The sequence below is a fragment of the Entelurus aequoreus genome, linkage group LG26, assembly GCF_033978785.1.
Source record: "Entelurus aequoreus isolate RoL-2023_Sb linkage group LG26, RoL_Eaeq_v1.1, whole genome shotgun sequence".
Taxonomy (NCBI): Eukaryota; Metazoa; Chordata; class Actinopteri; order Syngnathiformes; family Syngnathidae; genus Entelurus; species Entelurus aequoreus.
This window is the reverse complement of record NC_084756.1, coordinates 36,177,008-36,202,575: the sequence shown is the minus strand read 5'-3', so window position 1 is coordinate 36,202,575 and position 25,568 is coordinate 36,177,008. Positions and strand designations below refer to the sequence as shown.

Sequence of the window (25,568 nt, the reverse complement as noted above, 5' to 3'; positions counted from 1 at the left end):
CAGGTGATGAGGAGCCGCCGGCGGTGGCGTCGCTGGGCTGCAGCGCCCCCACAGTTTGCAAAGCAGAACTGCACCACTTGGAGCGCAGCGGAGGACTCGAACCTGTGGCACTGTGATCTCATCCTGAGGCTCTGGCATGCAGCTGTGTGCAAACTGAACTGGAACACGCAGCTCTGGAGCTATGGGATGTCTTCCACCGGGTCTTGTGACTCAGAACATGCCAGGATGTCCGTAACTGGGTCCTGGGACTATGACATCACCGGCACCGCCACTATGAAAGAAAGAAAGGTACGCTCGTGCCTGCCAACTTGTGACAAGTGAGTGCTCGATACTCATAGGAGGCCACATATTTGGAGGACAGAACATTCAGGCACTTTTTCTGTATAAATCCGCTCTTTTCTGGCAACTGCGGACAGGAGCACCACTATGATACTTATGTTTTGTTTTTAATACTAATAAGTACCATATTTTCCCCACTATAAGCCGCACCCGTATATAAGGCGCACCCACACAAATCTACATTTTTCCCCCCAAAAAAAGGTTCCTTATATAAGCCGCACCCATATATAAGACTCACCCACCAAATAAAAAATAAATATTTCCAAATATTAGCCGCACCGGACTATAAGCCGCACCCGTATATAAGATGTACCCACCAAATTAAAAATAAATGTTTCCAAATATTAGCCGCACCGGACTAAGCTGCACCCGCATATAAGATGCACCCACCAAATTAAAAATAAATAAAATAAATGCTTCCAAATATTAGCCGCACCAGACTATAAGCCGCACCCGTATATAAGACACACCCAACAAATTAAAACTAAATAAAATAGATGTTTCCATATATTAGCCGCAACAGACTATAAGCCGCACCCGTATATAAGACGCACCCACCAAATTAAAAATAAATAAAATAAATGTTTCCAAATATTAGCCGCACCGGACTATAAGCCGCACCCGTATATAAGACGCACCCACCAAATAAAAAATAAATAAAATAAATGTTACCAAATATTAGCCGCACCGGACTATAAGACGCACCCGCATATAAGACGCACCCACCAAATTAAAAATAAAATAAATGTTTCCAAATATTAGCCGCACCGGACTATAAGCCGTATCCGTATATAAGACGCACCCACCAAATTAAAACTAAATAAAGTAAATGTTTCCATATATTAGCCGCACCGGGCTATAAGCCGCACCCGTATATAAGACGCAACCACCAAATTAAAAAGAAATAAAATAAATGTTTCCATATATAAGCCGCACCGGGCTATAAGCCGCACCCGTATATAAGACGCACCCACCAAATTAAAAATAAAATAAATGTTTCCAAATATTAGCCGCACCGGACTATAAGCCGTATCCGTATATAAGACGCACCCACCAAATTAAAACTAAATAAAGTAAATGTTTCCATATATTAGCCGCACCGGACTATAAGCCACACCCGTACATAAGACGCACCAACCAAATTAAAAATAAATAAAATAAACGTTTCCATATATTAGCCGCACCGGGCTATAAGCCGCACCCGTATATAAGACGCAACCACCAAATTAAAAAGAAACAAAATAAATGTTTCCATATATAAGCCGCACCGGGCTATAAGCCGCACCCGTATACAAGACGCACCCACCAAATTAAAAATAAATTAAATAAGTGTTTCCAAATATTAGCCGCACCGGACTATAAGACGCACCCGTATATAAGACGCAACCAAATTAAAAATAAATAAAATAAATGTTTCCATATATAAGCCGCACCGGACCATAAGCCACACCGGTACATAAGACGCAACCACCAAATTAAAAATAAATAAATAAAATAAATGTTTCCATATATTAGCCGCACCGGGCTATAAGCCGCACCCGTATATAAGACGCAACCACCAAATTAAAAATAAATAAAATAAATATTTCCATATATAAGCCGCACCCGTATACAAGACGCACCCACCAAATTAAAAATGAATTAAATAAACGTTTCCAAATATTAGCCGCACCGGACTATAAGACGCACCCGTATATAAGACGCAACCACCAAATTAAAAATAAATAAAATAGATGTTTCCATACATAAGCCGCACCCGTATACAAGACGCACCCACCAAATTAAAAATAAATTAAATAAATGTTTCCAAATATTAGCCGCACCCGTATATAAGACGCACCCACCAAATTAAAAATAAATGTTTCCAAATATTAGCCGCACCGGACTATAAGACGCACCCGTATATAAGACGCACCCACCAAATTAAAAATAAATAAAATAAATGTTTCCAAATATTAGCCGAACCGGACTATAAGACGCACCCACCAAATTAAAAATGAATAAAATACTGCACAAGCCACAACGACATCTGCGGTACAGAGCCCACATAAGGGCAAGGAAAAACTCACAACTCAGTGGGACGTCGATGTGAATGACTATGACAAACCTTGGAGAGGACCGCATATGTGATGTTCTCGTTTATTTTTAATAAGGTTGAATATGTTTGAGGATTCTTCTTCCTTGTACTTTGTAAACACTTTACATTTCAACAGTTTCTTAAAGTACATGGTTTGATTTTTTTTGCTTAATCCATGCCATAATTTAGCCGCCAGCGAAGAAAAATCCATAGATAAGCCGCACCTTTGTATAAGCCGCAGGGTTCAAAGCTTGGGGAAACGGTTTCGGCTTATAGTCCGGAAAGTAATAATAATAATACTAATACCTGGGATTTATATAGCGCTTTTCTAAGTACCCAAAGTCGCTTAACATGTAGAACCCATGTATAAGCCGCAGGGTTCAAAGTTTGGGGAAAGGGTTTCGGCTTATAGTGTTGCTAACAAACATGTCCGCCATAGGAGCAACAGGAGAGGAGATGACCACTGCAGGCACTGACTTCTCTTCTCTTGATGCACACTTCTAGATGTCCTATGACTAAAGACTTTTATGGAGCAGTTTTAGAAGGACTGAGGCGCTTCCTGCCCACATAAACAAAAGGGACGACCTCAGGTTTAACGCTTTGTTGGGAGGGAAGATTCAGCATTTCCTGCTTGTAAATAGCTGTTTTTTTTATTGGAAATGTCTGTTGTTGTTTTTTTTTTAAATTGTAGTTTGTTTTTCTGTATTTTCTAGAAATGTACTGTTTTATAGTACCTTTTAATGTAGGAAATAAAGAAATCCATCAAATAACTGGCTATCTACAGCAGTGTTTTTTTTAACCATAGGGCGGTGAGCGCCCCCTAGATGGCCGCCAAAAAAAAAATCCTTACACATAAAGTAACATTTATGTGTAACTTTTTGTTATTACAGCAAAACACTTGATTTACGTCATTGGAATTCTTATATTCTACTGTTATCTAATTGTTTTGGAAAAAAACCCAAAAAACTCGATCAGCACCGGAAGACACGATCGGTTTACGCATGCACCAAGATCACGTCACTTCCTGAACTTGTTTTTTATATTTTTTTATTTTATAAACCTTTATAAATTGCAACATTTACAAACAATTGAGAAATGAAAATAATCAAAATTAGTACAAAAACAATAAAAAACAGCGCCGGTGGGTTGTAAAGTGTATATATATACAGTATATATATGTATATATATATATATGTATGTATGTATGTATGTATGTATGTATATATATATATATATATGTATATATATGTATATATATATATATATATATATATATATATATATATATATATATATATATATATATATATATATATATATATATATATATATATATATATATATATATATATATATATATATATATATATATAATACCTGGGATTTATATAGCGCTTTTCTAAGTACCCAAAGTCGCTTTACATGTTAAAAACCCATCATTCATTCACATATATATATATATATATATATATATATATATATATATATATGTGTGGGAAAAAAATCACAAGACTATTTCATCTCTACAGGCCTGTTTCATGAGGGTTTCCTCAATCATCAGGAGATCAGAAATATCCTGATGATTGAGGAAAACCCCTCATGAAACAGGCCTGTAGAGATGAAATAGTCTTGTGATTTTTTCCCACACATACATATTACGCTCTACCACGGTATCGAGCACTATTTTTTATTTTTTTTTTATAATCTAATTAAGACATATATATATATATATATATATATATATATATATATATATATATATATATATATATATATATATATATATATATATATATATATATAAATATATTAATATATATATTATATATATATATATATATATGTCTTAATTAGATTATTATTATTATTATTATTATTTTCATATATATATATATTAATATATATATTATATATATATATATATATATGTCTTAATTAGATTATCCCAAAAAATAGTGCTCGATACCGTGGTAGGGCGTAATATGTATGTGTGGGAAAAATCACAAGACTATTTCATCTCTACAGGCCTGTTTCATGAGGGGTTTCCCTCAATCATCAGGATATTTTTTTATTTTTATTATAATTTTTTTTTCCATCATCCCCTGATGATATATATATATATATGTGTATATATATATATATATATATATATATATATATATATATATATATATATATATATATATATATATATATATATATATATATATATATATATATATATATATATATAAATAAATAAAGTGTAAAGACATAGGCTCACACAAGTTCAGTAAATAATTTACATTTGGAACACAGCATCATCGTTTTCACAGCTTTTTGGTTGTTAGAAGTAGAGAGGGATTTAATGTAGAGTTCTAATTCTTTGTTAAAGGCACAAAAAACAGGTCGGGTATTGAGAAACTTACATTTATTAATTTAAAACTTGAACTTGTTTGGGTTTGTTTTTTTTACGACGGAGCCTTGTGACGTAATTTTCTGTGATAATTGAATGTTTTGTATTAAAAAAATAATAACTTAGGGGTGAAAGGGAACAAGAATATAAACATAAACAAGAGGTAGATTTAAAAATAAATAAATAAATTTAAAAAACGGAGTGTTATCGCCACATTTTTAACTTTCACTCTTCTGTCATTGCAATTCCTATTACTATTATTTGAAAGTAGACTTTTTTAAATTGTCAGTATTGTGAATTGATGCATTTGATGTAAACTGTCAAAGCAGTAAAAAAAAAAGATGTATTTCCCCTTCAAGGCTGCTGAGTGAGCACATCTTTCAGGTTTCTGTGCGGTTTCAAAATAGATCATGCTTAAGCAATGTTTGTTTTGCATGCAATCTTTTATATGATATTTTCATTCAAATAAAGATGACAAAAAAGAAAACCAAGGTAACAGTGACGGCCTGGACGAAAATAGCAATAAATAGTCTTTGCGCGTGCGTGGAAAGGTTTTTTTTATTTTGTATTATTTTATAAACCTTTTATTTATAATATTCAACATAAACATACAAGCAAAGAAATAATAATAATCAAAACAAGTACAAAAACAGTAGAAAGGAGCGCCAGGGGGTTGTAAACTAGAATGCAATATATATATATATATATATATATATATATATATATATATATGTATATATATATATATATATATATATATATATATATATATATGTATATATATATATATATATATGTATGTATGTAACAAAGTTTAAAGCCATAGGCTCACACAAGTTCCGTAAATAATCCAAATTTGTAGCACAGCATCATCGTTTTCACAGCTTTTTGGTTGTCGGAGGTAGAAAACGTTTTAAAGTAAAGTTCTAATTCTTTTTTTATGCGTGGACAGTTTGTGTCGTCCGGTAATGATCGAGTAATACTCCGTTGTAGTACACTTTTCTACCACTTGTGGCAGTAATGACGAGCCCAAACAAACAGAAGAAGTCTGGAGCTGACGTCATAGAAATGAGCTAACGCTGTATTTTCATTTGTACATTCATTTTATTTCAAGAAATAATATGATTATTATTGATAATATGATAATATGATTATTAATAATATGATTATTTTCTATCATTCATTTAGTTGGAATTTATTTATTTTAGCACTGCATATTTGTATCAGTTTTGTAGCATATATTTTTGTAACTTGGTAATAATCTTTGTGATCAACACATGTTTTTATAGCATTGACAAGGTTCATCCTGTTTAACTGCAAGTAGATGGAACATGAATAAAATCAAGACTAGGATGACTAATTCAGTGTTAAATATTTGAGTGATCTAAACCAGTGGTCCCCTACCTTTTAGTACTTGCGGACCGGTCAATGCTTGAAAATTTGTCCCACGGACCGGGGGGAGGAGGGGTAGTAAAAAAAAATAAAAAATTATTATTAGTATTTTTTTTTGTCATAAATAAATACAATCATGTGTGCTTACGGACTGTATCCCTGCAGACTGTATTGATTTATATTGATATATAATGTATATATTGTTTTTTTATGTTGATTTAATTTAATTTTTTTTTTGGTTGGGGACCACTGATCTAAAGTGTCTTCTTACACCAGACAACAGTTTGTGTTTGTTTGCCAAGGTCGAGAGTTGTTTGCCAATCTTGTCTTTGCAGACTGAGATTGCTTCCCTCCAGTGAGCGACACTCCTTTGCCTGAAGAGAAGAGTGTCAGACAGCTGCATTGTGTGTGAGCTTTGAGGCGGCGCCGCTTAAGACAACAGAAGCCGCTCAGAGGTCGGCAGCCCTTCAAAATAATGGTACGCTAGAGGTTATATTTTAGAGCCGATAGACTGCAAAGACAAGATACTTATAAGTCCTAATGATTGTCACACACATTGGTGAGATTATCCTCTGCATTTGACCCGTCACCCTCGATCACTCCCTGGGAGGTGAGGGGAGCAGTGAGCAGCAGCGGTGGCCGCGCCCGGGAATCATTTTTGGTGATTCAACCCCCAATTCCAACCCTTGATGCTGAGTGCCAAGCAGGGAGGTAATGACTCCCATTTTTTCATGTTCCAACTGGTAAATTTTGCTATTTTTTTGCAAATATTAGCTCATTTGGAATTTGATGCCAGCAACATGTTTCTAAAAAAGCTGGCAAAAGTGGCAAAAAAGACTGATAAAGTGGAGGAATGCTCATCAAACACTTATTTGGAACATCCCACAGGTGAACAGGCAAATTGGGAACAGGTGGGTGCCATGATTGGGTATAAAAGTAGATTCCATGAAATGACCAGTCATTCACAAACAAGGACGGGGGCGAGGGTCACCACTTTGTCAACAAATGCCTGAGCAAATTAGGTAAGAACAACATTTCTCAACCAGCTTATTGCAAGGAATTGAGGGATTTCACCATCTACGCTCCGTGATATCATCAAAAGGGTCAGAAAATCTGGAGAAATCACTGCACGTAAGCCATGATATTACACACCTTGGATCCCTCAGGCGGTACTGCATCAAAAAGCCACATCCGTGTGTAAAGGATATCACCACATGGGCTCAGGAACACTTCAGAAACCCACTGTCAGTGCGAGTTAAAACTCTCCTATGCAATACAAACATATATTCTCAATGTACATAAAAACCAAGGCACTTTCAACAATTCTAAACAATTTCCAACATCCATCAGGTTGAGCAAATTCTGTCTTTCGCAAAACACGCAAAGGAAAGAAAACTAAAGCAAATACAATATAAAAAATAATAATAAATGATAATACAAAATAGAATAATCTAATTCACTTTAAAGACCTACTGAAATGATTTTTTCTTTATTTAAACGGGGATAGCAGATCCATTCTATGTGTCATACTTGATCATTTCGCGATATTGCCATATTTTTGCTGAAAGGATTTAGTAGAGAACATCGACGATAAAGTTTTGGTCGCTGATAAAAAAAAAGCCTTGCATGTACCGGAAGTAGCGTGACGTCACAGGTTGAAAGGCTGCTCACATTTCCCCATTGTTTACACCAGCAGCGAGAGCGATTCGGACCGAGAAAGCGACGATTACCCCATTAATTTGAGCCAGGATGAAAGATTCGTGGATGAGGAACGTGAGAGTGAAGGACTAGAGTGCAGTGCAGGACGTATCTTTTTTCGCTCTGACCGTAACTTAGGTACAAGCTGGCTCATTGGATTCCACACTCTCTCCTTTTTCTATTGTGGATCACGGATTTGTATTTTAAACCACCTGGGATACTATATCCTCTTGAAAATGAGAGTCGAGAACGCGAAATGGACATTCACAGTGACTTTTATCTCCACGACAATACATCGGCGAAGCACTTTAGCTACGGAGCTAACGTGATAGCATCGGGCTTAACTGCAGATAGAAACTAAAGAAATAAATCCCTGACTGGAAGGATAGACAAGATCAACAACACTATTAAACCATGTACATGTAAATACACGGTTAATGCTTTCCAGCCTGGCGAAGCTTAACAATGCTGTTGCTAACGACGCCATTGAAGCTAACTTAGCAACGGGACCTCACAGAGCTATGCTAAAAACATTAGCTATCCACCTACGCCAGCCAGCCCTCATCTGCTCATCAACACCCGTGCTCACCTGCGTTCCAGCGATCGACGGCGCGACGAAGGACTTCACCCGATCATCCATGCGGTCGGTGGCTAGCGTCGGATAGCGCGTCTGCTATCCAAGTCAAAGTCCTCCTGGTTGTGTTACTGCAGCCAGCCGCTAATACACCGATCCCACCTACAGCTTTCTTCTTTGCAGTCTCCATTGTTCATTAAACAAATTGCAAAAGATTCACCAACACAGATGTCCAGAATACTGTGGAATTTTGCGATGAAAACAGAGCTTTTTGTATTGGCTTCAATGGGGTACCAATACTTCTGTTTAACTAGTGACGTCACGCGCATACGTCATCATACATAGACGTTTTCAACCGGAAGTTTAGCGGGAAATTTAAAATGTCACTTTATAAGTTAACCCGGCCGTATTGGCATGTGTTGCAATGTTAAGATTTCATCATTGATATATAAACTATCAGACTGCGTGGTCGCTAGTAGTGGCTTTCAGTAGGCCTTTACATTTCTGCAATAACTAAAATCAATTTAAGGGCTTTTGTATTTTTTAGTCATTTCCCAAGATTTAATTGACAACCTAAAATGATTAAGCTAATTAGAAAATGTAGGTTTTTATTTTCATAAATCGACATTTATGTCATTTCTAACATTGTTGCTGCTTGTCCGGATCAGTGTGTCCGTCGCGTAAAACAGTGGTCGCCAACCTTTTTGTAGCTGCGGACCGGTCAACGCTTGAAAATTTGGAAAATGTGGAAAATTTGGGGGGGGGGGTTTATTTAAAAAAAAAATAATAATAAAAAATTTAAATTTTTTTTTTTTACATAAATTAATACAATCATGTGTGCTTACGGACTGTATCCCTGCAGACTGTATTGATCTATATTGATACATAATGTATACATTGTGTTTTTTATGATGATTTAATAAAAAATAAAAACAATTTTTTTTATTTTTTTTTATTTCTTGTGCGGCCCGGTACCAATCGGTCCGCAGCCCGATGGTTGGGGACCACTGGCGTAAAAGGTCCGATTTTTGCAATTTATTGTTATTATTTTTATATTTATTTAGTCTTCTTCTACTCACCCCAGTGCTGCGTCACTGTCTCACATATGCCTCGTCGTTGCCCCCCTGCGGGGTGGCGGGAGTACTGCAGACATGATCAACCAGTCAGTCAGTGGGCCGAATGAAAGCTTGATTAGTCCTGCTGTGCACCATTTCAAGCATGCCAAGAACCACTTTGACATTGACTCGCCGGTTCTCAAGAATATGCAGTAACCACATTGGAATGTCGAGCGAATGATATCTAGACGATTGCCACTGTCTGAAGGCGTACGGGACAGATGCAAATACCTGGGGAGTCCGACAAGCCGACCATGAGGAGGCACCCAAATACCTTCGGAGGGTGAGGCGGATTCTGAAAAGCCAGCTGAATGGCTGGAAAAAGATAGAGACAATTAACAGCAGTGCCCTGCCAGTAATCAGATACCCCGCTGGCATTATACCCCGAACACTGGAAGAAATGCAAGCCACTGATACCAAAGCTCCGAAGTCCTCACAATGCATGGAGGGTTCCAACCTGAGGCTGGACACGACGCAAAGAGAGAAGCCGAGGAGGACTAGCAAGAGTCCCAGACAGGAGGAAACAACAGGCAAGAAGATGGCACCACCCGCTCAGTGGAAGTCTCCGGCAACAGAAGCCCAGTAAGGAGCAGGAGCCAGGTGGTCTTTGAATACTCTATTTGCTGCCACCTTGTGGACAATGTGAGTACATCAGATCAATGACCTTCAGTGTTTACTTATATGCCACAATCCAAACAACCTTCCCTAGTCATGGTGCAAAAAAAGAAAATGCAACTAACAAAGGCCAACACACACGGTCACACATAACACAACCTGCTCAATGAACTTTGTGAAAAACGTCCAAACACCATGAACAAATTCTAAATGACACCCATTTTAATCCACTAGAGTGCATGGTGGGCTTTTAGCACACTTGCCTCTAATTCGGGCAGCGTGGGTTTGCGTCCTAAATACCAGGCGGTCCCTGAATACTACATGTTTGCTGCCACCTTGTGGACAATGTGAGTAAATCAGATCAATTCACTTTTTTTCAGAAAAGCACAGCATTATATGCCACAATCCAAATAACCTTCCCTAGTCATGGTGCAAAAAAAAATAAAAAAAATGCAGCTAACTTATGTTCAACACGTGATCACACATAACACAACCTGCTCACTGAACTTTGTGGATGTTATGGAAAAACGTCCAAACACCATGAAAAAATTCGAAATGACACCCAATAGAGTGAATGATGGGCTTTTACCCTAGTGGTTAGCACACTTACCTCTAATTCGGGCAGCGTGGGTTTGCGTCCTAAATACCAGGCGGTCCCTGAATGCTACATATTTGCTGCCACCTTGTGGACAATGTGAGTAAATCGGATCAATTAACTTTTTTTCAGAAAAGCACAGCATTAACTTATATGCCACAATCCAAACAACCTTCCCTAGTCATGGTGCAAAAAAAAAAATGCAGCTAACTTATGTTCAACGCACATGGTCACACATAACACAACCTGCTCACTGAACTTTGTGAATATTATGAAAAACGTCCAAACACCATGAAAACATTTCAAAATGACACCCAATAAAGTGCATGATGGGCTTTTAGCCTAGTGGTTAGCACACTTACCTCTAATTCGGGCAGCGTGGGTTTGCATCCTAAATACCAGGCGGTCCCTGAATGCTACATATTTGCTGCCACCTTGTGGACAATGCGAGTAAATCAGATGAATTAACTTTTTTTCAGAAAAGCACAGCATTAACTTATATGCCACAATCTAAACAACCTTCCCTAGTCATGGTGCAAAAAAAAAAAATGCTGGAAACTTATGTTCAACACGCGATCACACATAACACAACCTGCTCACTGAACTTTGTGGATATTATAAAAAACATCCAAACACCATGAAAAAATTCGAAATGACACCCAATAGAGTGAATGATGGGCTTTTAGCCTAGTGGTTAGCACACTTACCTCTAATTCGGGCAGCGTGGGTTCGCGTCCTAAATACCAGGCGGTCCCTGAATGCTACATGTTTGCTGCCACCTTGTGGACAATGTGAGTAAATCAGATCAATTAACTTTTTTTCAGAAAAGCACAGCATTAATTTATATGCCACCATCCAAACAACCTTCCCTAGTCATGGTGCAAAAAAAAAAAAATGCAGCTAACTTATGTTCAACACGCGATCACACATAACACAACCTGCTCACTGAACTTTGTGGATATTATGAAAAACATCCAAACACCATGAAAAAATTCGAAATGACACCCAATAGAGTGAATGATGGGCTTTTAGCCCAGTGGTTAGCACATTTACCTCTAATTCGGGCAGCGTGGGTTCGCATCCTAAATACCAGGCGGTCCCTGAATGCTACATATTTGCTGCCACCTTGTGGAAAATGTGAGTAAATCACATCAATTCACTTTTTTTCAGAAAAGCACAGCATTAACTTATATGCCACAATCCAAACAACCTTCCCTAGTCATGGTGCAAAAAAAAAAAATGCTGGAAACTTATGTTCAACACGCGATCACACATAACACAACCTGCTCACTGAACTTTTAGATATTATGAAAAACATCCAAACACCATGAAAAAATTCTAAATGACACCCATTAAAGTGCATGATGGGCTTTTAGCCTAGTGGTTAGCACACTTACCTCTAATTCGGGCAGCGTGGGTTCGCATCCTAAATACCAGGCGGTCCCTGAATGCTACATATTTGCTGCCACCTTGTGGACAATGTGAGTAGATCAGATCAATTAACTTTTTTTTAGAAAAGCACAGCATTTACTTATATGCCACAATCCAAACAACCTTCCCAAGTCATGGTGCAAAAAAAATGCAGCTAACTTATGTTCAACACGCGATCACACATAACACAACCTGCTCACTGAACTTTGTGGATATTATGAAAAACATCCAAACACCATGAAAAAAATTCAAAATGACACCCAATAAAGTGCATGATAGGCTTTTAGCCTAGTGGTTAGCACACTTGCCTCTACTTCAGGTGGCGTGGATTCGCATTCTTAATACCAGGCGGTGTTGTAAATGTCCTGTATTATTATGTATTTTACAATGTACTGCTTTTATATTTCCTGTATTTTATATTATTATTTTAAACTGTTTTATATTTACATTTTTTATCCTGTAAAGCATCTTTGAGTGCTCTGAAAAGCGCTATACTAAATAAAATGTATTATTATTATTTTATTTTTTTTACTATTTATATTACTAAATTATTGTGTATGCACTTTAGGGGATCTGCTCCAATTTTGTTGCTCTTTGAACCTGTTCAGTGTAATAATGACAATAAAACTCTGTTCTATTCTATTCTATTCTCAGAAGTGATGACAAACATTTGTTGTACATTTGCTGGTAATGTTTGACTTTGAGCCTTAAACATAACACACAATGTCTGTAACTTTACTAGCTTCTGTAGTCTCAATAAAGCAGAATTAATAAATAATATGTTAGTGTGTTGATAGTTTGATTTGTTTTAAGTCTCGTCTTAAGACCCACTTTTATTCTTTGGCTTTTAACACTACGTGAGTTGTGTGGTCCTCTGGGTTTTTAACATTTTGATTTCTATTTATTGTTTTAATTGGTTTTACCTAGGGATGTCCGATAATGGCTTTTTTGCCGATATCCGATATTCCGATATTGTCCAACTCTTAATTACTGATACCGATATCAACCGATACCGATATATACAGTCGTGTAATTAACACATTATTATGCCTAATTTGGACAACCAGGTATGGTGAAGATAAGGTCCTTTTGAAAAAAAATCATAAAATAAAATAAATAAATAAATTAAAAACATTTTCTTGAATAAAAAATAAAGTAAAACAATATAAAAACTAGTAATGAATGAAAATGAGTAAAATTAAGTGTTAAAGGTTAGTACTATTAGTGGACCAGCAGCACGCACAATCATGTGTGCTTACGGACTGTATCCCTTGCAGACTGTATTGATATATATTGATATATAATGTAGGAAGCAGAATATTAATAACAGAAAGAAACAACCTTTTTGTGTTTTAAGTCTCGTCTTAAGACCCACTTTTATTCTTTGGCTTTTAACACTACGTGAGTTGTGTGGTCCTCTGTTGTCCTCCGTGTTTTTTATACATTTTGATTTTATTTACTGTTTTAATTGCTTTTTCCCTTTAAAATAATTTGTATTCATATTTGTTTTTATATTGGTTTTATATATTTTTTTATTTGTTGTTTTTATTCAGTCATTGGTGGAGCTAAGGATAATATTTGATTATTGTTTTTGATATTGTTTTTAATATTGTTGTGCAGCACTTTGGAAACATTTTTGTTGTTTAAATGTGCTATATAAATAAAGTGGATTGGATTGAATGAGTAAATGGGGGAGGGAGGTTTTTTGGGTTGGTGCACTAATTGTAAGTGTATCTTGTGTTTTGTATGTTGATTTAATAAAAAACAAAAACAATAAAAAAAACAAAAAACGATATCGGTAATAAAAAAAAACGATACCGACAATTTCCGATATTACATTTTAAAGCATTTTTCGGCCGATGATATCGGCAGGCCGATATTATCGGACATCTCTAGTTTCACCCTTTAAAATCGTTTTTAATCATATTTATTTTTATATTGGTTTTATATTTATTTTTGTTTTTTGTTTTTATTCAGTCGTTGGTGGAGCTAAGGATAATATTTGAATATTGTTTTTAATATTGTTGTGCAGTCCTTTGGACACATTTCTGTTGTTTAAATGTGCTTTTACAAATAAAGTGGATCGATTGATGCGAATGAACGTTCAAAAATTCAGAAGGCGCAAACGAAGTTTCGTGCTCTTACTTTGACAAGCCTTACCGGAAGTGGTCTCTCCTCCCTGCAGCTGACTTGACTGGCCGAACAAGGTGCTTCTCGGTTGAGTCACTCCTTTTTTTTATTTCTTCTCCTCAGCAGGGCGGACTTTTGGACTAAACTTTGACTTTGACCCGCCGTCACCAAACCTTTTGTTTATGTTCTCTCGCCGGTAGCCTCTTTTTCCCGGTGTTTTGTTGTTGTTTTTGTCGGCGGCTCGGGGGGGCTCCGGGCGAGGAGGAGCTGCGGTCCGATGCAGGCAGGTGATGGACGGCAGCCTCAGTCCAGGTGTGCACACTCACAACACTTTTATTCCTTTAAACACAACATCGATGCTGACAAGAATATATTTCCCCGGTTAACAACTTGTGTTTGACTTACTTGTGTGTTCTGACGAGCTAGTGACGAGTCAACACAAACACACATGTTCCAACATGGCAGCCTGTTGCTAACTCCTGTCAGCTATACTTCTGTGACTTTAACATGCTAGCTTATTACTTCTTACTTCTGTGACTTTAACATGCTAGCTTCTTACTTCTGTGACTTTACACATGCTATCTTCTTACTTCTTACTTCTGTGACTTTACACATGCTATCTTCTTATTTTCATACTTTTCTCTGCCCTAAACACTTTTATTTGTACCCAAAATAATGCAAATCATAGCACTTACCAAGCCTCCAATCAGATTGCTCGTTACTGATACGCTGTTTACACATTTGCATAGTATACATCCATCCATCTTCTTCCGCTTATCCGAGGTCGGGTCGCGGGGGCAGCAGCCTAAGCAGGGAAGCCCAGGCTTCCCTGCTTAGGCTGACTTCCCTGTTAACATAATAGTGTGAGAGTCCAGTCCATAGTGGATCTAACATAATAGTGTGAGAGTCCAGTCCATAGTGGATCTAACATAATATTGTGAGAGTCCAGTCCATAGTGGATCTAACATAATAGTGTGAGAGTCCAGTCCATAGTGGATCTAACATAATAGTGTGAGAGTCCAGTCCATAGTGGCTCTAACATAATAGTGTGAGAGTCCAGTCCATAGTGGATCTAACATAATAGTGTGAGAGTCCAGTCCATAGTGGATCTAACATAATAGTGTGAGAGTCCAGTCCATAGTGGATCTAACATAATAGTGAGAGTCCAGTCCATAGTGGATCTAACATAATAGTGAGAGTCCAGTCCATAGTGGATCTAACATAATAGTGTGAGAGTCCAGTCCATAGTGGATCTAACATAATAGTGTGAGAGTCCAGTCCATAGTGGATCTAACATAATAGTGTGAGAGTCCAGTCCATAGTGGATCTAACATAATATTGTGAAAGTCCAGTCCATAGTGGATCTAACATAATAGTGAGAGTCCAGTCCATAGTGGATCTAACATAATAGTGAGAGTCCAATCCATAGTGGATCTAACATAATATTGTGAGAGTCCAGACCATAGTGGATCTAACATAATAGTGTGAGAGTCCAGTCCATAGTGGATCTAACATAATAGTGAGAGTCCAGTCCATAGTGGATCTAACATAATAGTGAGAGTCCAGTCCATAGTGGATCTAACATAATAGTGAGAGTCAGTCCATAGTGGATCTAACATAATAGTGAGAGAGTCCAGTCCATAGTGGATCTAACATAATAGTGAGAGTCCAGTCCATAGTGGATCTAACATAATAGTGAGAGTCCAGTCCATAGTGGATCTAACATAATAGTGAGAGTCCAGTCCATAGTGGATCTAACATAATAGTGAGAGTCCAGTCCATAGTGGATCTAACATTATAGTGAGAGTCCAGTCCATAGTGGATCTAACATAATAGTGAGAGTCCAGTCCATAGTGGATCTAACATAATAGTGTGAGAGTCCAGTCCATAGTGGATCTAACATAATAGTGAGAGTCCAGTCCATAGTGGATCTAACATAATATTGTGAGAGTCCAGTCCATAGTGGATCCAACATAATAGTGAGAGTCCAGTCCATAGTGGATCTAACATAATAGTGTGAGTCCAGTCCATAATGGATCTAACATAATAGTGAGAGTCCAGTCCATAGTGGATCTAACATAATAGTGTGAGTCCAGTCCATAGTGGATCTAACATAATAGTGTGAAAGTCCAGTCCATAGTGGAACTAACATAATAGTGAGAGTCCAGTCCATAGTGGATCTAACATAATAGTGTGAGAGTCCAGTCCATAGTGGATCTAACATAATAGTGAGAGTCCAGTCCATAGTGGATCTAACATAATAGTGAGAGTCCAGTCCATAGTGGATCTAACATAATAGTGAGAGAGTCCAGTCCATAGTGGATCTAACATAATAGTGTGAGAGTCCAGTCCATAGTGGATCTAACATAATAGTGAGAGTCCAGTCCATAGTGGATCTAACATAATAGTGTGAGAGTCCAGTCCATAGTGGATCTAACAATAGTGTGAGAGTCCAGTCCATAGTGGATCTAACATAATAGTGTGAGAGTCCAGTCCATAGTGGATCTAACATAATAGTGTGAGAGTCCAGTCCATAGTGGATCTAACATAATAGTGTGAGAGTCCAGTCCATAGTGGATCTAACATAATAGTGTGAGAGTCCAGTCCATAGTGGATCTAACATAATAGTGTGAGAGTCCAGTCCATAGTGGATCTAACATAATAGTGTGAGAGTCCAGTCCATAGTGGATCTAACATAATAGTGTGAGAGTCCAGTCCATAGTGGATCTAACATAATAGTGTGAGAGTCCAGTCCATAGTGGATCTAACATAATAGTGTGAGAGTCCAGTCCATAGTGGATCTAACATAATAGTGAGAGTCCAGTCCATAGTGGATCTAACATATAGTGTGAAATTAATAAACATTGATAAAGTCTGAGAAAGTTATACATGTAAACAAACTACGGTGAGTTCAAGGACCGGCGATATTAGTAGGACAAAACGACGCTTGCCAAATCCTGTCATTAGTGAAGCATGTTTAATAGAAACTGCAGGATTTCTAACAATTAGGAAGTTTGGTGTCATGTTTGTCCTATACCGGGTGGTATAGCTCGGTTGGTAGAGTGCCTGTGCCAGCAACTTCCGGGTTCCGGGTTCGATCCCCGCTTCTGCCAACCTAGACACTTCACCCACCTGCTCCCAGTGCCACCCACACTGCTTTAAAAATGTAACTTAGATATTGGCTTTCACTATGTAAAGTGCTTTGAGTCACTAGAGAAAAGCGCTATATAAATATAATTCACTTCACTTCTCCAGAAACAATCTACTACGCCAGCAGAGACCGTGCTGATGAGTCATGAAACGAAATACGAGCTGTGATTGGTGGGCGTGTGCTGGCCAATCACAGGCAAGTGGGCGGGGTCACGCTCGTACTGTAAAGAAGGGAGTAAACCAGCAATAAAAAAGTGGGTCATTACTTCTGTGATGATCCCCTCCAGGCATGTTGGAGGATGAAACTGATGGCTTTTATTAGCGTGTCTGGATTTGTTTCCCCCATTTAAAGTCCAATTTGATTCCGATTAAGCGTCACAGACACACACGGGCCTGAGGGCGGGTCATGTGACTTGCTGGAAACATCAGATATAGGAACAATAAATCAACACTCTTGGAAAGATATAAACACCAACACAAGAAGTGTTTTGCCGCTTTTTTGGCTTTGGACGTGATGTACTCGTGCAGGCCGGCACGCTACGTTCTGTATGTGCCTGTTGTATGATGACGCAGAAATGATAACATTGTTTGTTAACGTTTTTATTTTGATGTTTGATCTAGGGCTGCAACAACTAATCGATTAAATCGATTATAAAAATAGTTGGCGATTAATTTAGTCATCGATTCGTTGGATCTATGCTATGCGCATGCGCAGAGGCTATTTATTTTATTTTATTTTTATTTTTTTACAAACCTTTATTTATAAACTGCAACATGTACAAACAGCTGAGAAACAATAATCAAAATAAGTATGGTGCCAGTATGCAGTTTTTTAAAAATAAAATACTGGAAAGGATAGAAATGTAGTTTGTCTCCTTTATCCGATTATTAATCGATTAATCGAAGTAATAATCGACAGATTAATCGATTAATCGGCCGTTCTTTAATTCTTCCAAGTTGGTAATGAACTGTTCCAGTGTCAAACTGCAGCCATCATAAGTAGTGGAAGTGTAAAAACTAAAATAAAATTTAAAAAAATCGATTTTCCGATTAGTCACGATTCTTATTTGTTACGATTCAAAAATATATAAAAAAAGACAATTTTTTAATTTTTTTTCAAATCTGTCCTGTTCATATTGTTGCCCATATCTGCTGTACATATTCACTTTAGAACATTTATTTATTTATTTATTTGTATTTGACTTTATTCAATATTTGGGTAGATTTTTTTTTTAAAGTTTTCTTTTTTTTAAAGTAATATAGAAGTTTATCTGTTTTATGGAGGAATGTAGTCAATCATCGAACTGGCATCAAATGTTATTAAAAATGTATAGATTTTGAATCGAGATTTGCTTTAATGTGTGAATCGATTCTGAATCGAATCGTTACCCTAAAGAACCGAAACGAATCGTGTGCTGCCCAAAGATTCCCAGCCCTGGTAAATAGTAATATGTAACACCTAATTAAGGGGAGGGAAGGGGGGGTATTTAGGGGCAATGACGTCAAAAGGGGGCGGGGCCTGTGATAAAAGATGTCAGGCGCTGTGGGTGTGGCCTAAACAGGAATTAAAACCGGAAAATTTAATTTAAAGTTAAAGTACCAATGATTGTCACACACACACTAGGTGTGGTGAAATTATTCTCTGCATTTGACCCATCACCTTTGTTCCACCCCCTGGGAGGTGAGGGGAGCAGTGAGCAGCAGCGGTGGCCACGCCCGGGAATCATTTTTGGTGATTTAACCCCCAATTCCAACCCTTGATGCTGAGTGCCCAGCAGGGAGGTAATGGCTCCCATTTTTATAGTCTTTGGTATGACTCGGCCGGGGTTTGAACTCACAACCTACCCATCTCAGGGCGGACACTGAGCAAGTAGGTAAATGTTTGTTTTGGTTTTTAAGAAGTCCACCATTTTTTTTTTGTAATCCAAACGTCATAATAGTTTATGACCCCTACAGGCGGAAGTAGGTATTTTGTTGTGTAGTTTTTTAATGTATCCGCCATCTTTTTTGTAGTCTAGATTCACCATATTGCAATTGTTACACCGCAGGGTTGTCCACGTTTTTGGTTTTTTTGAACAAACAAAGGACGTTGTTGACACTTTCTGTACTTTATGAGTAAACTTGGATAGTTATCACAACTCGACGTGTCGTCCGTTTAACATGGTCCGCACCCACAAATCAGTATTAATGATTAAGTAAGTGACTCACCCAGGCACGGAGCTATACCACACACCATCCTCACTCCTGCTTTCAACTTTTGGTTCTTCTTCAAAGTGTATTTAACTTTGTTTCTCCTTAAAAGCCTAAATAGCATGTTAGCATCCATTAGCTTGCAGTCATTGGTTGACCAGATGTGCCTGATTAGCGCTCCACACAAGTCAATAACATCAACCAAGCTCACCTTTGTGCATTCACGCACAGCATAAAACGTTTGGTGGACAAATTGTGTGTGATTCAAGAACTCCTTCATTCCGCACGCCATACAGCAATAGATGATATCTGCCTACTACCTAACACCTTCTATGTCAGCTACTTCTCTATGTTTCTAATGTCTATTTTCTATTTTCTGCTGGATCTACTCTCTATTTTATGCTGGTCATTGTTATATATTGTATATATGTTATAGACATAATATAAATGTATATATATTATTCTGTACACATATTTATATATTCGCATATATGTTATATTTTATATGGCTATATTTAGTCTATTTATACCTGCATTGTCCTTTCCATCCTTACACTTTCCATCATTGTAACTGAGCTACTGTGTTGAACAATTTCCCTTGTGGATCATTAAAGTTTGTCTATGTCTAAGTTTAAGTTTAAAGAAGGAGTGGCATAAAACACGTCTTTCTGTGGCAGCGTCGGAGAAAGTTGTACATGTAAACAAACCACGGTGAGTTCAAGGACCGGCGATATTAGTAGGTTAAAACGACGCTTGCCAAATCCTCTCATTAGTGAAGCATGTTTAATATAAACTGTGGGATTTCTAACAATTAGGAAGGTTGGTGTCATGTTTGTCCTATACCGGGCGGTGTAGCTCGGTTGGTAGAGTGGCCGTGCCAGCAACTTGAGGGTTCCGGGTTCGATCCCCGCTTCTGCCAACCTAGTCACTGCCGCTGTGTCCTTGGGCAAGACACTTTACCCACCTGCTCCCGGTGCCACCCACACTGGTTTGAATGTAACTTAGATATTGGGTTTCACTATGTAAAGTGCTTTGAGTCACTAGAGAAAAGCGCTATATAATTCACTTCACTTCTATAGAAACCCTATTAAAATAATATTTTTCTATTTTTATACATTTTTGAAAAAACTCAATGGACTACTCAGTGGTTAGAGTGTCCGCCCTGAGATGGGTAGGTTGTGAGTTCAAACCCCGGCCGAGTCATACCAAAGACTATAAAATGTATTTGCTAAAATGTCGTAAGGGGGGACCCTTACAAAAATTTCAAAAAAACGGACTCGCTTCAGCAGCACAATTCTGGTGCTGGAGTTGTAGGAGATGTCTCAAAATGTCATCAGGAGTCCCGTAAAAACCTGAAAATGGAAGAAAATGCATATTTTACGAAAACATTTTTTGCTTAAATGTCGTAAGGGCGGACCCTTACAAAAAATTCAAAAAAACGGACTTACTTCAGCAGCCCAATTCTGGTGCTGGAGTTGTAGGAGATGTCTCAAAACGTCATCAGGAGTCCCGAAAAAACCTTAAAATGGAAGAAAATGCATATTTTACGAAATAAATTTTTTGATAAAATGTCGTAAGGGGGGACCCTTACAAAAAATTCAAAAAAACGGACTTACTTCAGCAGCACAATTCTGGTGCTGGAGTTGTAGGAGATGTCTCAAAACGTCATCAGGAGTCCCGAAAAAACCTGAAAATGGAAGAAAATGCATATTTTACGAAAACATTTTTTGCTTAAATGTCGTAAGGGCGGACCCTTACAAAAAATTCAAAAAAACGGACTTACTTCAGCAGCCCAATTCTGGTGCTGGAGTTGTAGGAGATGTCTCAAAACGTCATCAGGAGTCCCGAAAAAACCTTAAAATGGAAGAAAATGCATATTTTACGAAATAAATTTTTTGATAAAATGTCGTAAGGGGGACCCTTACAAAAAATTCCAAAAAATGGACCTGCTTCAACAGCCCAATTCTGGTGCTGGAGTTGTAGGAGATGTCTCAAAACGTCATCAGGAGTCCCGAAAAAACCTGAAAATGGAAGAAAATGCATATTTTACGAAAAAATTTATTTGCTAAAATGTCGTAAGGGGGGACCCTTACAAAAATTTCAAAAAAACGGGCTTGCTTCAGCAGCACAATTCTGGTGCTGGAGTTGTAGGAGATGTCTCAAAACGTCATCAGGAGTCCCGAAAAAACCTGAAAATGGAAGAAAATGCAAAATTAAGAAAAAATGTATTTGATAAAATGTCGTAAGGGGGATCCCTTACAAAAAATTCAAAAAAACGGGCTTGCTTCAGCAGCCCAATTCTGGTGCTGGAGTTGTAGGAGATGTTTCAAAACGTCATCAGGAGTCCCGAAAAAACCTGAAAATGGAAGAAAATGCATATTTTACGAAAAAATGTATTTGCTAAAATGTCGTAAGGGGGGACCCTTACAAAAATTTCAAAAAAACGGGCTTGCTTCAGCAGCACAATTCTGGTGCTGGAGTTGTAGGAGATGTCTCAAAACGTCATCAGGAGTCCCGAAAAAACCTAAAAATGTAAGAAAATGCATATTTTACGGAAAAAATTTTTGCTAAAATGTCGTAAGGGGAGACCCTTACAAAAAATTCAAAAAAACGGACTTGCTTCAGCAGCCCAATTCTGGTGCTGGAGTTGTAGGAGATGTCTCAAAACGTCATCAGGAGTCCCGAAAAAACCTGAAAATGGAAGAAAATGCAAAATTAAGAAAAAATGTATTTGCTAAAATGTCGTACGGGGGGACCCTTACAAAAAATTCAAAAAAACGGACTTGCTTCAGCAGCCCAATTCTGGTGCTGGAGTTGTAGGAGATGTTTCAAAACGTCATCAGGAGTCCCGAAAAAACCTGAAAATGGAAGAAAATGCATATTTTACGAAAAAATGTATTTGCTAAAATGTCGTAAGGGGGGACCCTTACAAAAATTTCAAAAAAACGGGCTTGCTTCAGCAGCACAATTCTGGTGCTGGAGTTGTAGGAGATGTCTCAAAACGTCATCAGGAGTCCCGAAAAAACCTTAAAATGTAAGAAAATGCATATTTTACGAAATAAATTTTTTGATAAAATGTCGTAAGGGGGGACCCTTACAAAAAATTCAAAAAAACGGACTTGCTTCAGCAGCCCAATTCTGGTGCTGGAGTTGTAGGAGATGTCTCAAAACGTCATCAGGAGTCCTGAAAAAACCTGAAAATTGAAGAAAATGCATATTTTACGAAAAATAAATTTTGCTAAAATGTCGTAAGGTGGGGGACCCTTACAAAAAATTTAAAAAAACGGACTTGCTTCAGCAGCACAATTTTGGTGCTGGAGTTGTAGGAGATGTCTCAAAACGTCATCAGGAGTTCCGAAAAAACCTGAAAATGGAAGAAAATGCATATTTTACGAAAATATTTTTTTGCTAAAATGTCGTAATGGGGGACCCTTACAAAAAATTCAAAAAAACGGGCTTGCTTCAGCAGCACAATTCTGGTGCTGGAGTTGTAGGAGATGTCTCAAAACGTCATCAGGAGTCCCGAAAAAACCTTAAAATGTAAGAAAATGCATATTTTACGGAAAAAAATTTTGCTAAAATGTCGTAAGGGGAGACCCTTACAAAAAATTCAAAAAAACGGACTTGCTTCAGCAGCCCAATTCTGGTGCTGGAGTTGTAGGAGATGTCTCAAAACGTCATCAGGAGTCCCGAAAAAACCTGAAAATGGAAGAAAATGCAAAATTAAGAAAAAATGTATTTGCTAAAATGTCGTAAGGGGGGACCCTTACAAAAAATTCAAAAAAACGGACTTGCTTCAGCAGCCCAATTCTGGTGCTGGAGTTGTAGGAGATGTTTCAAAACGTCATCAGGAGTCCCGAAAAAACCTGAAAATGGAAGAAAATGCATATTTTACGAAAAAATGTATTTGCTAAAATGTCGTAAGGGGGGACCCTTACAAAAATTTCAAAAAAACGGGCTTGCTTCAGCAGCACAATTCTGGTGCTGGAGTTGTAGGAGATGTCTCAAAACGTCATCAGGAGTCCCGAAAAAACCTTAAAATGTAAGAAAATGCATATTTTACGAAATAAATTTTTTGATAAAATGTCGTAAGGGGGGACGCTTACAAAAAATTCAAAAAAACGGACTTACTTCAGCAGCCCAATTCTGGTGCTGTAGTTGTAGGAGATGTCTCAAAACGTCATCAGGAGTCCCGAAAAAACCTAAAAATGTAAGAAAATGCATATTTTACGAAAAAAAAATTTGCTAAAATGTCGTAAGGGGAGACCCTTACAAAAAATTCAAAAAAACGGACTTGCTTCAGCAGCCCAATTCTGGTGCTGGAGTTGTAGGAGATGTCTCAAAACGTCATCAGGAGTCCTGAAAAAACCTGAAAATTGAAGAAAATGCATATTTTACGAAAAATAAATTTTGCTAAAATGTCGTAAGGTGGGGGACCCTTACAAAAAATTAAAAAAAACGTACTTGCTTCAGCAGCACAATTTTGGTGCTGGAGTTGTAGGAGATGTCTCAAAACGTCATCAGGAGTTCCGAAAAAACCTGAAAATGGAAGAAAATGCATATTTTACGAAAATATTTTTTTGCTAAAATGTCGTAATGGGGGACCCTTACAAAAAATTCAAAAAAACGGACTTGCTTCAACAGCCCAATTCTGGTGCTGGAGTTGTAGGAGATGTCTCAAAACGTTATCAGGAGTCCCGAAAAAACCTAAAAATGGAAGAAATTGCATATTTTACGGAAAAACATTTTTGCTAAAATTTCGTAAGGGGGACCCTTACAAAATTTCAAAAAAACGGACTTACTTCAACAGCCCAATTCTGGTGCTGGAGTTGTAGGAGATGTCTCAAAACGTCATCAATAGTCCCGAAAAAACCTGAAAATGGAAGAAAATGCATATTTAAAAAAAATTTTTTTTTTGCTAAAATGTCATCAGGAGTCCCGAAAAAAACTAAAAATGGAATAAAAAATTCACTTCACTTCTATAGAAACCATATTAAAATAAAATTATATTTTTCCATTTTTATACATTTTTAAAAAAACTCAATGGACTACTCAGTGGTTAGAGTGTCCGCCCTGAGATGGGTAGGTTGTGAGTTCAAACCCCGGCCGAGTCATACCAAAGACTATAAAAATGGGAGCCATTACCTCCCTGCTTGGCACTCAGCATCAAGGGTTGGAATTGGGGGTTAAATCACCAAAAATGATTCCCGGGCGCGGCCACCGCTGCTGCTCACTGCTCCCCTCACCTCCCAGGGGGTGAACAAGGGGATGGGTCAAATGCAGAGGACAAATGTTCCCACACTTAGTGTGTATGTGACTATCATTGGTACTTTAACAAACTGGGGCGGCACCGGTTACCTACCCCGGGCCAGGATAATGTTTGCGGTAAAATGTCATACAAAACGCCTTGAATTGACATTTTCTTGGCGCAAACAGTGGCCCGCCAAAAAAGGCGAGGCCCGGCGTGCAGCTTGTGATCTCAGCTTGACGTCCAACTGTTGTTTGACTCCTAATCATGCGCGGTGTTTCAACATGAAAGCCAAAGTGGAAGCAGACTAACTGTCTTCCAGAGGCGGTTCACAGAAGACAGACAGGAGAGGTGGTGTGGATCTTTTGTCGGAATGTTGCTCGTCCACGGCTGAGCGGAGATGACGTTTGTCCTGAAACTGTTCAATGCATCTCATTCCAGCATCCAGCACAGGTATGCTGCACTGCTAGTTCCCCTCCTTGTCTGCCTGACAAAGTCCCCTTTATCAACATGCAACAAGGCCAAAGTGACTAACTGGTAAATGGCAACCAAATAAAGTCAGAATAATCATGATAATCATAAAAAAAAGATCTTATAGTGCATGAATGAATCTTTGTGC

At 37.8% G+C, this 25,568-nt stretch overlaps 2 protein-coding genes across 4 annotated transcripts in view; both read left to right on the top strand.

Moving 5' to 3' along the window:
• Positions 1-3,186, top strand: part of il17rd (interleukin 17 receptor D) — a 92,298-nt gene extending 89,112 nt beyond the window's left edge. For 2 of the 3 annotated variants that reach the window (XM_062038003.1, XM_062038002.1), the window contains exon 16: positions 4-3,186. In XM_062038003.1, coding sequence (XP_061893987.1) covers positions 4-116 — 113 coding nt within the window. In that variant the 3' untranslated portion in view covers positions 117-3,186. The remainder of the gene's footprint in view (positions 1-3) is intronic. The other variant, XR_009824696.1, reaches the window with a different exon arrangement.
• Positions 3,187-14,147: 10,961 nt separating this feature from the next.
• The window catches only part of arhgef3 (Rho guanine nucleotide exchange factor (GEF) 3), an 89,216-nt gene continuing 77,795 nt past the window's right edge, over positions 14,148-25,568 (top strand). Inside the window, exon 1 of the mRNA XM_062038087.1 lies at positions 14,148-14,673. Within this exon, the coding sequence (XP_061894071.1) occupies positions 14,639-14,673 (35 nt within the window). The 5' untranslated portion in view covers positions 14,148-14,638. The remainder of the gene's footprint in view (positions 14,674-25,568) is intronic.